Here is a 15,852-nt window from a genome sequence, read left to right on the forward strand (position 1 = left end):
AGATAGGGTAGGTGATTTCATTTGATTAAAATAGCACGGGTCTGCTGGCGGAGACTTGTGCTCCGAGGAGCACATTTTCTAGTTATTTTTTTTATTTTGTTCTTGAATTTCTAAAATGTTTCTCAAATTTTTGAGTATTACATTTTTTTCGTTATTCACAACAAATTAGGAGATATATAAAAAAAATCCATTCACTTCAATGTTAAAAAATAAACTGACAAATAATTCACATTTTTTCTATACAAAATCATTAAAATGGCTGGCAGTGGGTGAGTACATTATGAATACATTCTGGCAGTCAATGTGTTAAGACGTTAGTCCTAACTGTGTTGGGGTCAGGATGTTTAGCGTGACAGGCTGAAGGACAGTGGAAGGAAGTTAGGAAGGAGAAACTGAGTGGATTTCGATTTGACACCTACATTTATTTTTCTTTTTTTTTTTTGTTCCTGATCACCTCCCTCAGGGGAGGAGAGAGGCTGGTGGAAATAGAGCAAAGAAGAAGAAAGGAGACAAAGGAAGGGGGAGAGAGACAGAGAGAGAGAGAGAGCAGTGGATTGTCTGAGCATCAATATTTCAGTGGACGGAACCTTGGATAAATAATTCACCCTTTGTGTCAGTCAATGGTTCCCCCTGAGCAAGACTCTGGGTCTACACACACCTCTATCTCTCTATTTCTCTCCTCTTTCTGTCTCCCTGTCTCTCTCTGTCTGTCTCTCTGTCGCTCTCTGTCTCTGGGTCTGTCTCTGGCGTGGAGGTGGCCCTCTGAAGTCTTTTCTGTCACTCTGTGGTCTCTCACCTCCTCTCACTGCTCTCTTTGTGTGTGTCCTCCTGGCTGCAGAGACTTTACGAGGTTTTATAAAGCCAGGGAACTGCACCTCTCTCCAGAGACTGTGTGTCGGAGCTATTTATGTGCCAGGAAGATGAATTGCCCCCCGCCACCCCCCACCCCCTCTGAAAGACATGCAAACTGGGCGCTCTCACTTTGGCCTATCACTACACTATACCACACTGGCTCCTACAGTCACGTGCGCGTACACACACGCACGCCTGCACACACATACACAGGTAACTTATTTATGTAAGCAAAGCAGACTTTTTCCCCAGATAGCCTGAATTAGCAGACCTATTTAGTTGTGCAGGAAGTGAGGCTAATGGCAAGCACACATCAGCTAAATGCCTAAATTGTAATCAGGGCAGATTTAGGGTACAGTCCCCTGCTGTTGTGTGGGTTGAAGTAGACTTATGCACCTGCACATAGGCTGCTATCATGGCTTTCCCAGATGTGCGTGTGCGTGTGCGTGTGTGTGTGTGTGTGTGTGTGTGTGTGTGTGTGTGCGTGCGTGCGTGCGTGCGCTCACACACGCAGGGTTTGATTTGTAAGAAAACATGGGGAACGTTTCTTAGCCATATACCTTACCTTTATATAATTTGTTGTATGACAAATAACAAAAATAGCTAATTCACAACCTCACAATGCGTTGAAAATCAGAATATGTGTGTGCGTGCATGCCTGCGTGCGTGTGTGCTTTTGTGTCTGAGAGAGAGAGAGAGACCTAACCAGAGGGCTTATCTGAAGCTGGAGGACGGTGTAGCTTTTCAGCTGTGAGTGTGTGCATTTGAAGATAACAGTGTAATGGACAATCATTTCTATTATCAAGGACCATCCAGAAATCAGCAATTACCACTGCCATGACTCACACACATCAAACACACTCACACACGCGCATGCACGCACAAACACTCACACGCGTACGCCTGCACATGAACACACACACACACACACACACACACACACACACACACACACACACACACACACACACACACACACACACACACACACACACACACACACACATCCTCTCTTTTGCTTCATAGATACAAGGCTGGCCAGGGACAGTGTACTGATAAAGCCTAATTAGTAAGACTATATTAAAGACGTGGTGAAATGAAATATAAGTTTTTCACACTTTTAGAGCATATCCGTGGACATAATATGGACATCCATTCACTTGCACTGCGTGATGACATAGATAGACCCTTATGAATAAATATTAATCTTGATTTCATTCACCTGTGTGATTCCCATAGTGCATGTTCCTCCAAACACACCTGATTTTAATTACAGAGCAGAAAAAACGCAGGTATGAAACTGGATTGGATTGAAAAGAATTACGCACTGTTGCACCCTACAGGTAGAAGAGCACGCACATCCAACCAATTTTAATATATATGCTCCAACGGTAAAAGGTTTATCATCACCAAAAATGTAACGTTTGTAGCTGGTTGGCTCTGCCTCAGACTATGCACTGCACTGTCGGAGGCTCTCATTGGACGTACTGTAGGAATAGGTGTTGAAGAGGGCATAGTCCAGGGGTCTTCAACATTTTTCAGGCCAAGGACCCCTTAGCTGAGAGAGAGATGAAGCAGGGACCCCCACTACATATTGAATAACATCGCTGATTAAACTTTTTTTTATTTTATTTAACCACTTAAAGGTTTCATGACGTTCAGTTTTACCACACATTAAAAGTCTTTGTCATGGACGTGTATAGAAAGTTTTAACAAAAAATTCCACTCCATTGATCCATGGCAGGTGTTTTTCTCTCACATTTCTAAAGCCTTTTCAACTGCAATGAAAAAATTAATCTTTGCCTGCGGGTGTCGCTGGTGAGGGATTTTGCCTGTCAATCATCGCCTCTGCTCCGCCCCCCCCCAAAGGAAAGGATAGGGGAGGGGAGGGGCGAGGAGGAGAGTGGGTGGGATTAATCGACTGTGACCTCACTGCCGAAGGGCCAAGCTCAGATTACTTTTCAGCCTAATTATTCAGAAAACCCCAGACCACAGAAAATCCACTGAATGTTCAAAGTTCAGATTTTTTGGGTGTAATTGAGGTCATAAAACCCCCAAAAAAACATTAAAAATAAAAAAAGTTAAAATGAATGTCATAGAACTTTTAACCACTTAACACATTGAGTGCCAGGTACTATGTATCCGCTTCATCCGCTGGATGCCAGCGTTTTTTACCTTGTTTTGAAGATCTCTGGAGAGCCGCAGAAGCCACGACGTGCACGCGGATGTAAACAAAAATTGTCCGGGGGTGGGGGAGGGTCTCGTCTATCCACTGGAACAAAAACATTTCTACCGCGATCAGCCATTTTGTCGAAAATGGCTAGTTTTCACAAAAAAAAGAAAGAATCCGAGCTAGTATTTTTCTACAAATCCTAATATAGGAATAGACGGAAGTGACGTTTTTTGGGATGACGATTCCTTCTAGCAGAATCGAGGAATCATTCCTAAGTTGCGTCAGAGCGCCCTCTCGTGGAATTTGCCAAAACTTTTTTTTTTTTAAAGACGCGCCTTGTGAGCTTGTAGATCTTCTATTTTCGGCAAAGAGAGGAAAGAAATGATGGGGGCCTAGTATAGATCCTTGGGAAAAGAAACGGACGACGTACATTTAACCACCGTTGACCGGGGTGGTCAACGGTGGTTAAATGTACGTCGTCCGTTTCTTTTCGTGCAAATAAAACATACAGTTAATAGACAAAAACAACAAAATACTGTAACGTGTTTGGTTCAGAGAGCCCGGTTTAGATTGGAAGGTTTTTATTAAAATATTCAAATGTTTTTTGTTTAGTTTTTTCCTTGGTATAAAGAGAAGCTGTCAAGCAGATAAGCTGTGCTAGGAATTTTGGTAGAAAAAAAGAAAATGTTTTGAGACCAAGATGTTCTCCCACACGTTACAGTAAAATGTCCCCCAGGGGACTGTCCTCCATGTGTCACACACACACACACACACACACACACACACACACACACACACAAACACAAACACATAGTATACAGTACATTATACCTGCACATCACTAGCTCTCTCATAAATCAGCAGTCCCCGAGTAATAGTGTTCATATCAGCACATGAACCATCTGCTCTGAGGATATAACACACACACACACACACACACACACACACACACACACACACACACGCGCGCGCGCACGCTTTCTCTATACTCCTATCGAGAAAGATATACGGGTTGTTTTTATACAGCTGTTTGTGTGTGTGTGTGTGTGTGTGTGTGTGTGTGTGTGTGTGTGTGTGTGTGTGTGTGTGTGTGTGTGTGTGTGTGTGTGTGTGTGTGTGTGTGTGTGTGTGTGTGTGTGTGTGTGTGTGTGTGTGTGTGTGTGTGTGTTCATTCTTCAGTTTTTCTTTTCTTCTTCCACCATTCATCCACATACATGCAATATTCATGTAGCTCTTTGTTTAACCCATCAAGACATGAGGCCGATTCTACAGATGCCCTCTAAATCAGTAGTTTTCACACTTTCAAGTTTTTTCAAAAATGTTCAAAAATAGCAGATGTACAAGCTTGCAGCTCGAAAATAAAAAAATACACAGATGCTTTCGCCTTTTTAATGTCTTAAACAAAATAAGTGGGAACTTTAACCACTTGAACCCCAGCATGCCTATTCACATGTTGTGTGTGCGTGTCTCTGAGCTTGTATATCTGCTATTTTTACCCGCTTAGGGAAAGCTGCGGGTCTATGAAGAGGCAGACCTATGACTCATCATTCGACAAATTTGCATTCGACAGATTCATTTGCATTCGACAGATTTGTTCGACAGATTTGCGTCATTGGCTGTCGTTTAAGCCAATGGGATACTTTCCCATACTCTGAACGGGCGGCCTCGTCCTCCCAAGCTATGGGACTATGCAGTCCTCCGAGCGCTAGCCGAATTTGGCTAATAGTTAGCTTGTATGATGTTACTAACTAACTGTTTTTAGCCAAGCGCGCTAATGTCCGTTCCCCATTAGTTATCGACGCAATTCGCGTTATTACTCTCGTAATTTTCATGTATTGTACATCCCAAAATAAAATGTATTAACCATGTTATGGTGCTGTAATGACTTTATATTTTCTCAACATAATACTGTCTTTCACACGGACCTTGGAAAAGAGGATCACTTCCGCCATTTTCTTCTTCGTCGGTCTAAACAATGACACGGTTGCCAGATTTTGAGAGAAAAATAAGCAACCAGGTCAATGAAAACAAGCCCAAAGACTTAAGTGACTATTAGGCTACATGAGCACTTTAAACCTATATGCATCGGCTATTTGATAATAGACGACTTGGCAATAGCCGATCTACAAGCTCACAACGCATCGCCGCCTTGTGAGCTTGTAGATCTGCTATTTTTTATTATGACGTTTTATTGAATACTTCATTTACAAAAGACATTAATGAAACCAAATGGACCCATTTGTGTTTTTCTTTCATGTAAGCCAGTAGTGAAAAGGGCAAACTTGCAGTTATGCATTACAACTCAAGCCTAGCTGTTTCAAACAGTGAAATCAAAAGACAAGTTGTGAGCTTCACTTTTATAAAGGGTTAGGGGTTACATTGCAGTATTGATACTTTTACTTAAGTAAAACATTACAGTACTTTTTCCACCACTGTTGATGTTTTTAACATGACTGCCCTTACGCTACCTGTATTCTATGGACTCACTTCGTTTATTGTGAAAATAGTTTCTTTCTTTCATACATAAATGAATACTAACTGGTCACCACCGGTCTTTTGTCCAGGAACAATGCATACAACACTATCAACCAGTCCTCCTGGGTGTGTGTGTGTGTGTGTGTGTCTTCATTTTTGTTGTTCATACATTTCTAAGTGAAACACTGTAGTTTTGACTTAAGTAAGGGTAGGCTACATTATGAAGTAACTATATCAGCTGGTGAAAATAGCAGATCTGTGAGATTGTAGATCAATTATTTTCACTATCATTGATATTGTACACACACACACACACACACACACACACACACACACACACACACACACACACACACACACACACACACACACACACACACACTTTATATTGGTAGCCAACCAATGAACCTCTGTGGAGTTATTTTTGTTGCATTCGAATGGCTGAGATTTTATTTTAATGACAACTTTTACATTTTGTGCTGCAGATTGGGGCAAAAATAGCCTGCCGCAAGCGGGTATATTATGACTTTGTCATTTCTTGTTTGAGAACCACTGTTCTAAATCCTAAGAGTTTTCTGAAATACGTATGTTGCTTTCCCGGTTTTAATGGGTTAAGTGGTTAAGCACTGATGAAGGTCACAGTACCAAGCCCCTACAGAGAAACAGTGATGTGTACACACAGCGAGTACGTCCACCCACAGCCCTTAACACATCCACCGCCAGAGGTTAATCTCATAATGTACTCACCAGTGCCAAGGTGTTTTTGTTGTTTTTTTGTTTTTTTCATGTCGCCATAGATCTTGTTAAAATCCTTAAGATTGAGCCGTGAACGGTCTGTTTACATCCGCGAGATCTCCCTGTATCTCCCAGTGAAGATCGCGTGTCAAACGGGGCATCCATGTTTGAGTTAGAGCGGATTACGTTAAACAGTGAAATGCGAGGAGAAAAAACTACAGGAAGAGAATTGAGTTTCAGTTTCGTCTGTAGAATGGGAGCGGGCGTGATCGTCGAAACCGGATCCCAAATAATTCTATTTCCTGTCATCAAACCGGAAACGGAAGTGGATCAAAAAAAATCCGAAAGTGCACCCGGACCGCGCATGCGCGAAAAGACCGCAGCCCGTAGGACTACGGGCTCGGCGCTTAACCGTTGGATTTAACGGCCCGTAGAACTACGGGCCCGGCGGTAAATGTGTTAACAGTACAATAACAGCCATATGCAAAATAAGCTCCATTTAGTAGTGCTGAAGGGTTTGCATGATTAATGAACATTGCCTGCGTGCGTGCGTGCGTGCGTGCGTGTGTGTGTGTGTGTGTGTGTGTGTGTGTGTGTACATGTTTGTGTTTGCACACACATGCTCATACTTGCTGGTAAGTTAGGTATTTGTTGCCTCTGATATTTCTGTTCCAGTCTGTATATCTGGAGACTGAAGTGGCCTGTTTTCTTTCAAAATCTCTCTTTCACACACACGCACACGCATAACTAGACCTTAAGAACCAACATGTACAACCTACTTAAAGAAAGTGCATCACCACCACTTTATTGCACATTGCGCTGCTCAGGGGGTCTCATTTAACATTTATATTGTTGTGTACCGTCCGTACGCCCAAACCAGGGCCAGAAAGAGGCCTACACTCAACTACCCATGCAAAACATAACAACAAACTTTACGGCAGACTGTGTACACCCGTATGAAAACTGTGTATGAACATTTTGGAGACAGTGGGTATTAGCGGTGGGCATTTGAGCCACGGACCACCGTTTGATGAGATTTAGACTCTCAGACCCAAGACTTGGAATATTTTGTTATCGTTGGATACGAGTTTGTCCACAATTCCTTGCTGTATTGATGTGGTTCAGTACCATAGAGAGAGAACAGGCAAACGTTGATTAAAATAACAATAATTCTACATTCCCTAATTGTGTAGACTTGTTGTAAATTAAGTAATGCAGATGTTTAACAATAATTTAACTCTTGAGAGCGTTAAATGAAAGGGGTCCATTTGGTTTCATTTTACACTCGAGAGTTAAAGATCTAATAAGGGTCCATTTGGTTACCAACTCTCCATCATTTAGCTGGGGACCACCTGGAACCCCCCTCAAGGACCACTGGTTGAGAACCACCCTGCTACAGCACCACCAAAGCAACAATGACAAAGTTGACCGGATAGATTAGAAACTCAACCAGATGTATACAACGTATCGCCGTATCGTCACTGTCGGGCAGAAACCTCTTATCGCCACATTCAAACTTTTTGTGTTTGTTCTTAACCCATTAAGACCTGAGGCCGCTTCTAAAAAATGTCTAAATCCTAACAGTTTTTTCGGAAAAAAATATATAAAAAAAATAATTTTCACGATTTTTCAAAAATAGCAGATCTACAAGCTCGTAGCGCGGCACTCGGTGCCGCGCTATGAGCTTGTATATCTGCTATTTTTGAATAGCCAAAGAAATCTAAAGTGACACAGATGCGTTCCAGGTCTTAATGGATTAAATTAACGAACCTACCTGATCGCACTACAGTGTCACACAAAAGCATCAAAAGTAGCCGATCCTGAATCCTGAAAAGTAACAGTTGTGGACATATGAGGTTTCCACCTGACAGAGACGATATATCACTATATAATAAATATAATATAATACAGCTATTATTTTGTGTATAATCGTCAGAATCGTTTTCCTTTCATCTGTATGAATTCATCTGTTGAAAAGTGTTCTGTACATCTTCAAACGTTTTTTAAAAAAATGGTGGAAATAGTCGATCTACAAGCTCACAGCGGGCTGCATCGACAGGCTTTAGACATCCTCCTTTAACCTCTGGAGGAAGTACAAGTAAGGCTAGCGTAAATGAGTGAAACTAGGACTGTTAAGAATTCAGTCATGTTTCCCTTCTGTCACACACACACACGCACACACACACACACACACACACACACACACACACACACACACACACACACACACACACACACACACACACACACACACACACACGTACTGTAAACACCCACACACACTGACACTCCCAGATTTAACAGAATCACTCTACAAAACGTGCTGGAAGTGGTGTGTGATTTTGTGCGTGCATGCAGGCATGATCAGAGTACCTTTTTTTTTAAGACAGTGTGAGAAATTGTGTGTCTTTGCGTGCGCGCGCCCGTGTGTGTGTGTGGTTCATGTTGGTTTGGCTTGTGTGGAGGAGATAGATCCAACGGGACAGATGAACATTTTCCTTTTTTCTCCTCTCTCTCTCTCTCTCTCTCTGTGTACCAGTGGTGGGACGTGGAGAGGGGCGAGGCCCTCCAGACCTTCTACCCCACAGGAACCAACCTGAAGAGGATCCACGTGTCACCTGACTTCTCCACCTTCATCACCATCGACAACATTGGAATCCTCTACGTCCTCCAGAGGGTGCAGTGAGAGAGAGAGAGGTGTTACCAGACCCATAGAGAGAGAGAGAGCGGGATGTTGCCTCCTGTAGTTCCAAACATTGGAACTTCCTCATTGAGATAGAAAGAGAACTTCCGCATTCCATTCTTACAATGGGAGTCAACGCTAGTGGCGTCACTCTCATAGTACTATCACGCTGGGTCTGTTACCAACCCAATCCAAAGTTCCGCATTCTGAACAACATATCCTCTATACAGTGGTTCTCAGACTTTTTCAAGTCAAGGAATTGACTACCAGCTTTAAACGCTTAAACCCTCCTCTATACTTAGTAAAATAGACCCGAGTTGGCTCTGTACTTGGTCTGCTCTTCTTTCGTTCTACACCAAATGTCTTCGCCAGAAATACCAGATCTAATAGCTCACAACGTGTTGTGACACTACGCGTTGTGAGCTATTTCTGGCGAATGTTTCCCCCAGGATAGCGGGTGCTACAGTAGGGTTCAAGCCCCTATTTTGAGCATAGGCAGAAAATGTTCAAAAGGTTTCAAAAATAGATTGTCTATTTTGTCTGTGCGACACTGCTGTACGACAAAGTATGAAATAGAGCTTACAGTGTGGTTAAATGAAACCTACTGTATATACTAAATATATCATTTTGTAAACACCTGAGCCTTGGAGAACTTCCTGTGTGTAACTGACTAACCGTTCCCCTGAGAAAAAAACAGAAACTGATGTTTGTTAGCATAGAGAAAAATTTCAGAATTTTTTTTTATCACAATTTGTATTATTATTGTTGCTATTATCTGGGTCAGTTGGATCTGTGGGGTTCAGGGGAACCACAACAAACACAGAGGTAAACCTTAACCGCACTTCCTCTGCCATTGTTGCTGTTGACCGTCAAATGTAATGCTTATAATTTGTTGGTTAAGGTCGTGTGCATGTGATTCCGTGACCAGCTGAACGACACTCGGTGCATTCGATTAATGTTGCATTAAGGGGATTTTTCCTTTTCCTTGTGAGCTCATTTAAAGCTTCTGTGTGTGTGCACCTATAATTATATGTTGAGTCGCAAACTGTAAAACTGTTCTCTATCTGTGCTGTTGGTGTCTTCAAGGGTGTGAAACGTAACAGTAACACTATTGTCTTGAGAAAGTCTAAAAGAAAAAATCTTTGCCTTGTTAAACTTGAAACCTGTGCAACGGTATAATCAGTTTTACACCATTTGTAATGTTTTCTATGGCCTTAATCAGATTAAGGAGTAGAGATACGGGGGGGGGGGGGTTGACATTCCACTCTATCAGGTAAACTTATTGTCCGTGCCTATACATGCATGAAACGAAAGCATTTCTGTCAAACAAACCCAAAACAATTTGAATACCTGCATATCGTCTCTTTCGGGTGGAAACCTCATTATGTCCAAAACTTTAAAGGGATTTACAAAAAAAACGCAAAGTAGCAATCTGCTTCTATGCTTTCGTGTGACGCTGCAGTATGATGGCGTTAATTTACGAAAAAAACACAAAAGTTTAGAATATGGACATTTGGAGGTTTCTGCCCGATAACAGCGATATTAAAATCCGCATTGAGGACTCTGAGGGAGTGAAAGTGGACCCAAAAGGGCGCGTATGTATGTACTTTGTACACTGAACTTGTATCAAAGGTGTGTGATTTTGTTCTGTATAGTTGTGATTTCCACCTTTTTTTTAAACGATGGCCTGGATTTGTGCACCAGTCCTCCCAGTGCTCCCAGCACGACGACCAGTAAATCCATTTTTTTTACACCTGCCACTGAGCCAGCTGCTGCTGCGGAGGCATTTTAACCACTTTCATGCCTTTTTTGGGCATGTCATTATAGGCAGACATCTAAAAGCTCATAGCTTGTAGATCGGCTATTTTTGACAATTTTTTAGTAGGGCTGTGCTCGTGTGCTGTGGTTAACAGACATGACAATCTGTCATTCAGCCTTGGCCTTTTCATCAATGTTGTGGCCTGATTTCAGTCACAAAATGTCATATTAGATCATGTTAGATAATCATGGCATCAAAATGCCACAATGACTTATGCCTCTTTTCGACTACAGGAACTAAGTGAACCATGCTGTGCCATGTGACATCAGGTTCTGGGTTTGTTTCCATATGCTACAGCTTGGTTTCAGATACGCTTCTCAGAACCTAATTTGGGTCCTGGACCCAATGTGAGTTCTGAGAACCCAGAACTGAGAACTTGCACTTAAAAAAAAAAAAGATTCTAACAAAAACAACATCGCAGAACTTCAGGGGTTCTGGAAAGTTTCAGGTTAAGGAACATTCTGGGTTTACCCTTCATAGTCGAAAAGAGCCATAAAATGTGGTGCTCAAAGGTTCGCCAGTTCAAGTCGATCTGCAGCGATTGATCCCTTCCAATCAAATAACGGGACTTCTTTGTCAGAATATGAAATATTGCGGTCAGCTCAGGTTATTTTGATTATGTACTATGGTGAAGTGCATGATGAGTGTCATTTCTAAGAGATGAATAAAATGAATATGCTGTGATACTGAATTATACGTCTGTCCTTACTACTGCATAACTTGTACGTGTGTGTGTGTGTGTGTGTGTGTGTGTGTGTGTGTGTGTGTGTGTGTGTGTGTGTGTGTGTGTGTGTGTGTGTGAGAGAGAGTGAGGCCTGAGCGGGACTATTTTCTCAGTCTCGCTCCCGCAATTGAGAAAGGCATCCAAGTGTCAGAGCTCCTCGCTTTTGTATTGTAATCACTATGCTGCAACATGCTCCACCCACACTGCTACATGCTTAAAGATGCTCTACATCCAGATTATTGCGCTGTTGTTCCACTACTGTACTGTACTGTACTGTACTCACGCTTGCAGCTACTTAAAAACCACCCACTGCAATCAGATCTGTGGAGGGTCCACCGGGATCCCTTTAGTGCACTGATGGGCCGTGAGGGTATTGCAAGTGGGCCCCCAAATAATTCTTAACACATTCACCGCCAATAGGGAGAATTCTCCCTTTTTTATTATTTTGTTTTATTTTGTTTTTGAATTTCTAAAATGTTTCTCAAATTTTTTAGTATTGATTTTTTTTCGTTATTCACAACGAATTAGGAGATATATAAAAAAATATAAATAAAAATCCATTCACTTCAATGTTAAAAAATAAACTGAAAAATAATTCACATTGTTTCTATAAAAAATCATTAAAATGGTTGGCAGTGGGTGAGTACATTATGAATAAACTCTGGCAGTCAATGGGTAGGGTAAGTGATGCTCTTTGGTTAAGTTAAGTGTTAAATAGCTCTATATTCTGATAGTACTTATTGCTATAGAGTGTTTGTTCAATAACAGTAACGTGCTTTAATGGGTTAACCCCAACATGCTTTGCTTACTGTGGGCATCTATGGAATCTTATTGGGTTAGTTGTGATGGCATCTGATCTGTGTGTAACCTGCTCTTCATGAACGCTGCCTCCTCCCAATAGACTCTTCCTCTTGTGATGGGCGGGTCCGTCCGCTGAGCCGTCGCTGAGTCACGCTCCGTCTGCGTTCCACACACGTCCTCCAGACTGACAGCTGGCTGAGCAGAACAGCCCGGTGACATGCTGCATGTCCTCCTCCTCCAAATGTCACCCAGACACTGAGGAGCCGCACGTTTATGACCAAGCCTGTGCACAACCCCAGTTTGATATGTCGTCGCTGTCGGGCAGAAACCTCCTTGTTCTAACGTTTTGAGTTTTTTCGTACATTAATAATCATACTACTTGATCATATAACGGCATCAAAAGTAGCAGATCAAGTAGTAGAGCTTGTAGATCTGCTACTTTTGCTGTTTTTGAATCTGAATCCTGAAAAGTAACAGTTTTGGACATATGAGGTTTTGCCCCGACTGTGACGATATGCGTTTCGCCCATTCAATGCATTGATAGCATTCGAATCAGGTGGTAGTGGGAGTGTTGGGCGAGAGGAGTGGGACGGTGGTGCTGCTGCGTCATCCCGGTGGGGGCTCCTGCACTGGCAGGTGAGCCAGTAGGATACAACAACAGTCAGTGAACACACAGAACTGTGTGTGTGTGTGCTTAACCTTTTAAGACCTGAGGCGATTCTTAAAAAAAATCTAAATCCTAACAGTTTTTTGAAAATAATCTAAAAAGAAAATGTTCAGGATTTTTCAAAAATAGCAGATCTACAAGCTCATAGCGCGGCACTCGGTGCCGCGCTATGAGCTTGTAGATCTGCTATTTTTGAATAGCCTAAAGAAATCTAAAAGTGACACCGATGCGTTCCAGGTATTAATGGGTTAATGTCTAGATTGGGGAGGAAAGTGGGTAAAAAGTAAATGGCTACTCTAAATTATAATATATATATATATATATATATATATATATATATATATATATATATATATATATATATATATATATATATATATATATATATATATATATATATATATATATATGAGAATACGTTACTTCTCCTATATATATATATATATATATATACGTGTCACATCATGATCAGCTATATTAACTATTTTCTATACATTTTTTTTAAATATTCTTTAATCATCATTCAATTATCATCATTCAATTATCATTATTATTATAATTATGGCTTTTGGATATTTTTTTAAATAATGGATTAGTTTGGTTCGTGCTGCACCTCCAGAATGAAGAAGTGAGTTTCCTGGGCTCTGCTGTATGCAGTCCAACATGTCTTTCCTTCCTCCTCTCCATTCCTGACTGGAGAGGATTTATTTTCTCATACATTTTTCAGTATATTCTTATTTTTTCAGCCCGCCGGCTCATGGCTGCGTTGTGTGCAGAAATGTGCATGCAGATTATGGAAAGTCACATGCACACACACCATTGAGGCTTCACAGTGCCACATTATTATTGTGTGTGTGTGTGTGTGTGTGTGTGTGTGTGTGTGTGTGTGTGTGTGTGTGTGTGTGTGTGTGTGTGTGTGTGTGTGTGCGTGTGTGCGACAGAGAGAGAGTCTGGGATGTGCGTAAGTCTGGGACGTGTGTATGTGTGTGTTACTTCATTTAGTAACACACATACTCTTTTGCTAAGTTGTAATTTAGAGAATGGCCAAAAGTCACACTTGTAGCAGCACCAAGACGAGTTTGTGTGTGTGTGTGGTTTTCTGTGTGTGTGTGGTTTTCTATCTGGCAGTGAGCATGGTGATATCTGCCAACATTTGGCACCTGAGTTGATCACAGGGCAGCCAACACACACACACACACACACACACACACACACACACACACACACACACCTTGCTCCACTTGTCCACCTGTGACCTCTGAACCGTCTGAGCATGTGTCACATTAATAACGTTCCCCCCCATCCCCCCTCACATCTCAGCACAGTGTGGTGCGCATCGTTCCTGCCTCCCCTGACCTTGGCCAAATGTTAGTTCCTGTTCCTGTCAGCTGTTGGCTCAGCAGCGCGCCGCCTTTTATTGGGGCCCCTCAACGAGCCAGAGGGCCCTTTGCCAGAATGGTTCCTAGTTCCATGGTGGATGCTACCAGGGGTGGAAGAGGTACTCCCATTTTGTAAGTAAAAGTAGCAATACTATAATGCGGGGGTCTTCAACAGGGGGTCCTCAGAGTTACAGGGAGGCCGCCAAGTCTTTGTGTGATAAGACAATTGTTTTAAATTAACCATTTGAACCCTAGCATCTCTATTCTGAGGAGAACTTTGCCAAAAATAGTTGCTATTTTGGCTAAAGAGGTTTGGTCTAGAGGGAAAAAAGAACAGACTAAGTCAAGGCAAGGTACCTACACAACCCAAACCTCTACCAAAGTGGTCTTGCCCTGCCCCCTCTGTGTTCCATTTGGCTGGGCTTTAAATAGCCATAACTCCAGTTCCTTGGTAGGTGCAAGGTAATTAGAAAAGAAGGTAGGGTCAGCCTAGGGGGCGGGCCGACGCCATTGCTTGCATGGCAGACGCCATTGATGCGCATGGGAGCCAAAACTGGAACAGGAAGTTTGGTGAAATACAATGAAGTCTATGCCAGCCAGCTGGACCAGCTTGTGAACAAACACTATTTCTGAACGATTGTGTCCTTTGTCAGATAATCGGTTCAGGAATATAAAAGAAGACATATCACAGGTTTTTATCCAATTAATTCGGATTTTTTTAATACACTGTATGATTTTATTGAGGCATCTAAACAGCGGCATGTATCGTCCATAGACTGTATAAAAATCGTCTCTGGCAGTGTTGCCAGATTGTGTGAGAGAAATAAGCAACCAGGTCTAGGAAAACAAGCCCAAAAGAGGCACCGGGGGCCAGGGGTCTTCAACGTTTTCCCAAACTGATGGGGAGATGGAGCAGGGACCCCCTACCCTACCTCGACCCTCTACCTCGTAGGGTGGGGGCAACATATATTGTATAATTATGTATACAATTGTGTTTCATAAACATGTATGTTATTGTTATTGTGCATCATTACTAAGCTATTAAAAATAATAGACAGATTAATATATTCATGCTTTTATTTTAAACATACATGTACGGGGTACAGTGAGTAGGCTGTCCGCCAGGGGCGTCACTACCGTCACGCAGACAACGCGGTTGCGTTGGGACCCATGATGTTAGGGGCACCTCCCCACAGAAACCACTAATAACCGCAAAATTCGCGCACAGTCCGGGCGCACATGTGCGTTCATGAGGGCCCGCTGTGACTACCTCGCGTCGGGGCCTACTGTTGCCTCGTTACGCGACTGAGAGTTGCATCTTCCATATCAGTGTGGCTCAGGAGATATACCAGGGATTTATACTGTAAGCTGAAGGTGTGGGTTTGAAACTCCTAAATATAATCTTTCACTCTCAATCTAAAATCGAAGAGGTTGGTTAAGTATTGCATTCTTACGTGCGTTTTCCATGTTAGTGTTGCTCTAGGTATTATTCAGGGTTTTATAAATAAAAGTTTCAGGGATCAAACCTCATGAAGAACATTATC

General features: G+C 42.2%; 1 protein-coding gene across 1 annotated transcript in view; it reads left to right on the forward strand.

Moving 5' to 3' along the window:
• apaf1 (apoptotic peptidase activating factor 1) overlaps positions 1–11,428 on the forward strand; it is a 62,675-nt gene extending 51,247 nt beyond the window's left edge. Inside the window, exon 27 of the mRNA XM_080421011.1 lies at positions 8,775–11,428. Within this exon, the coding sequence (XP_080277137.1) occupies positions 8,775–8,921 (147 nt within the window). The 3' untranslated portion in view covers positions 8,922–11,428. The remainder of the gene's footprint in view (positions 1–8,774) is intronic.
• The last annotated feature ends 4,424 nt before the right edge of the window (positions 11,429–15,852 follow it).

The sequence above is a fragment of the Gymnoscopelus braueri genome, assembly GCF_963280865.1.
Source record: "Gymnoscopelus braueri genome assembly, chromosome: 23".
Taxonomy (NCBI): Eukaryota; Metazoa; Chordata; class Actinopteri; order Myctophiformes; family Myctophidae; genus Gymnoscopelus; species Gymnoscopelus braueri.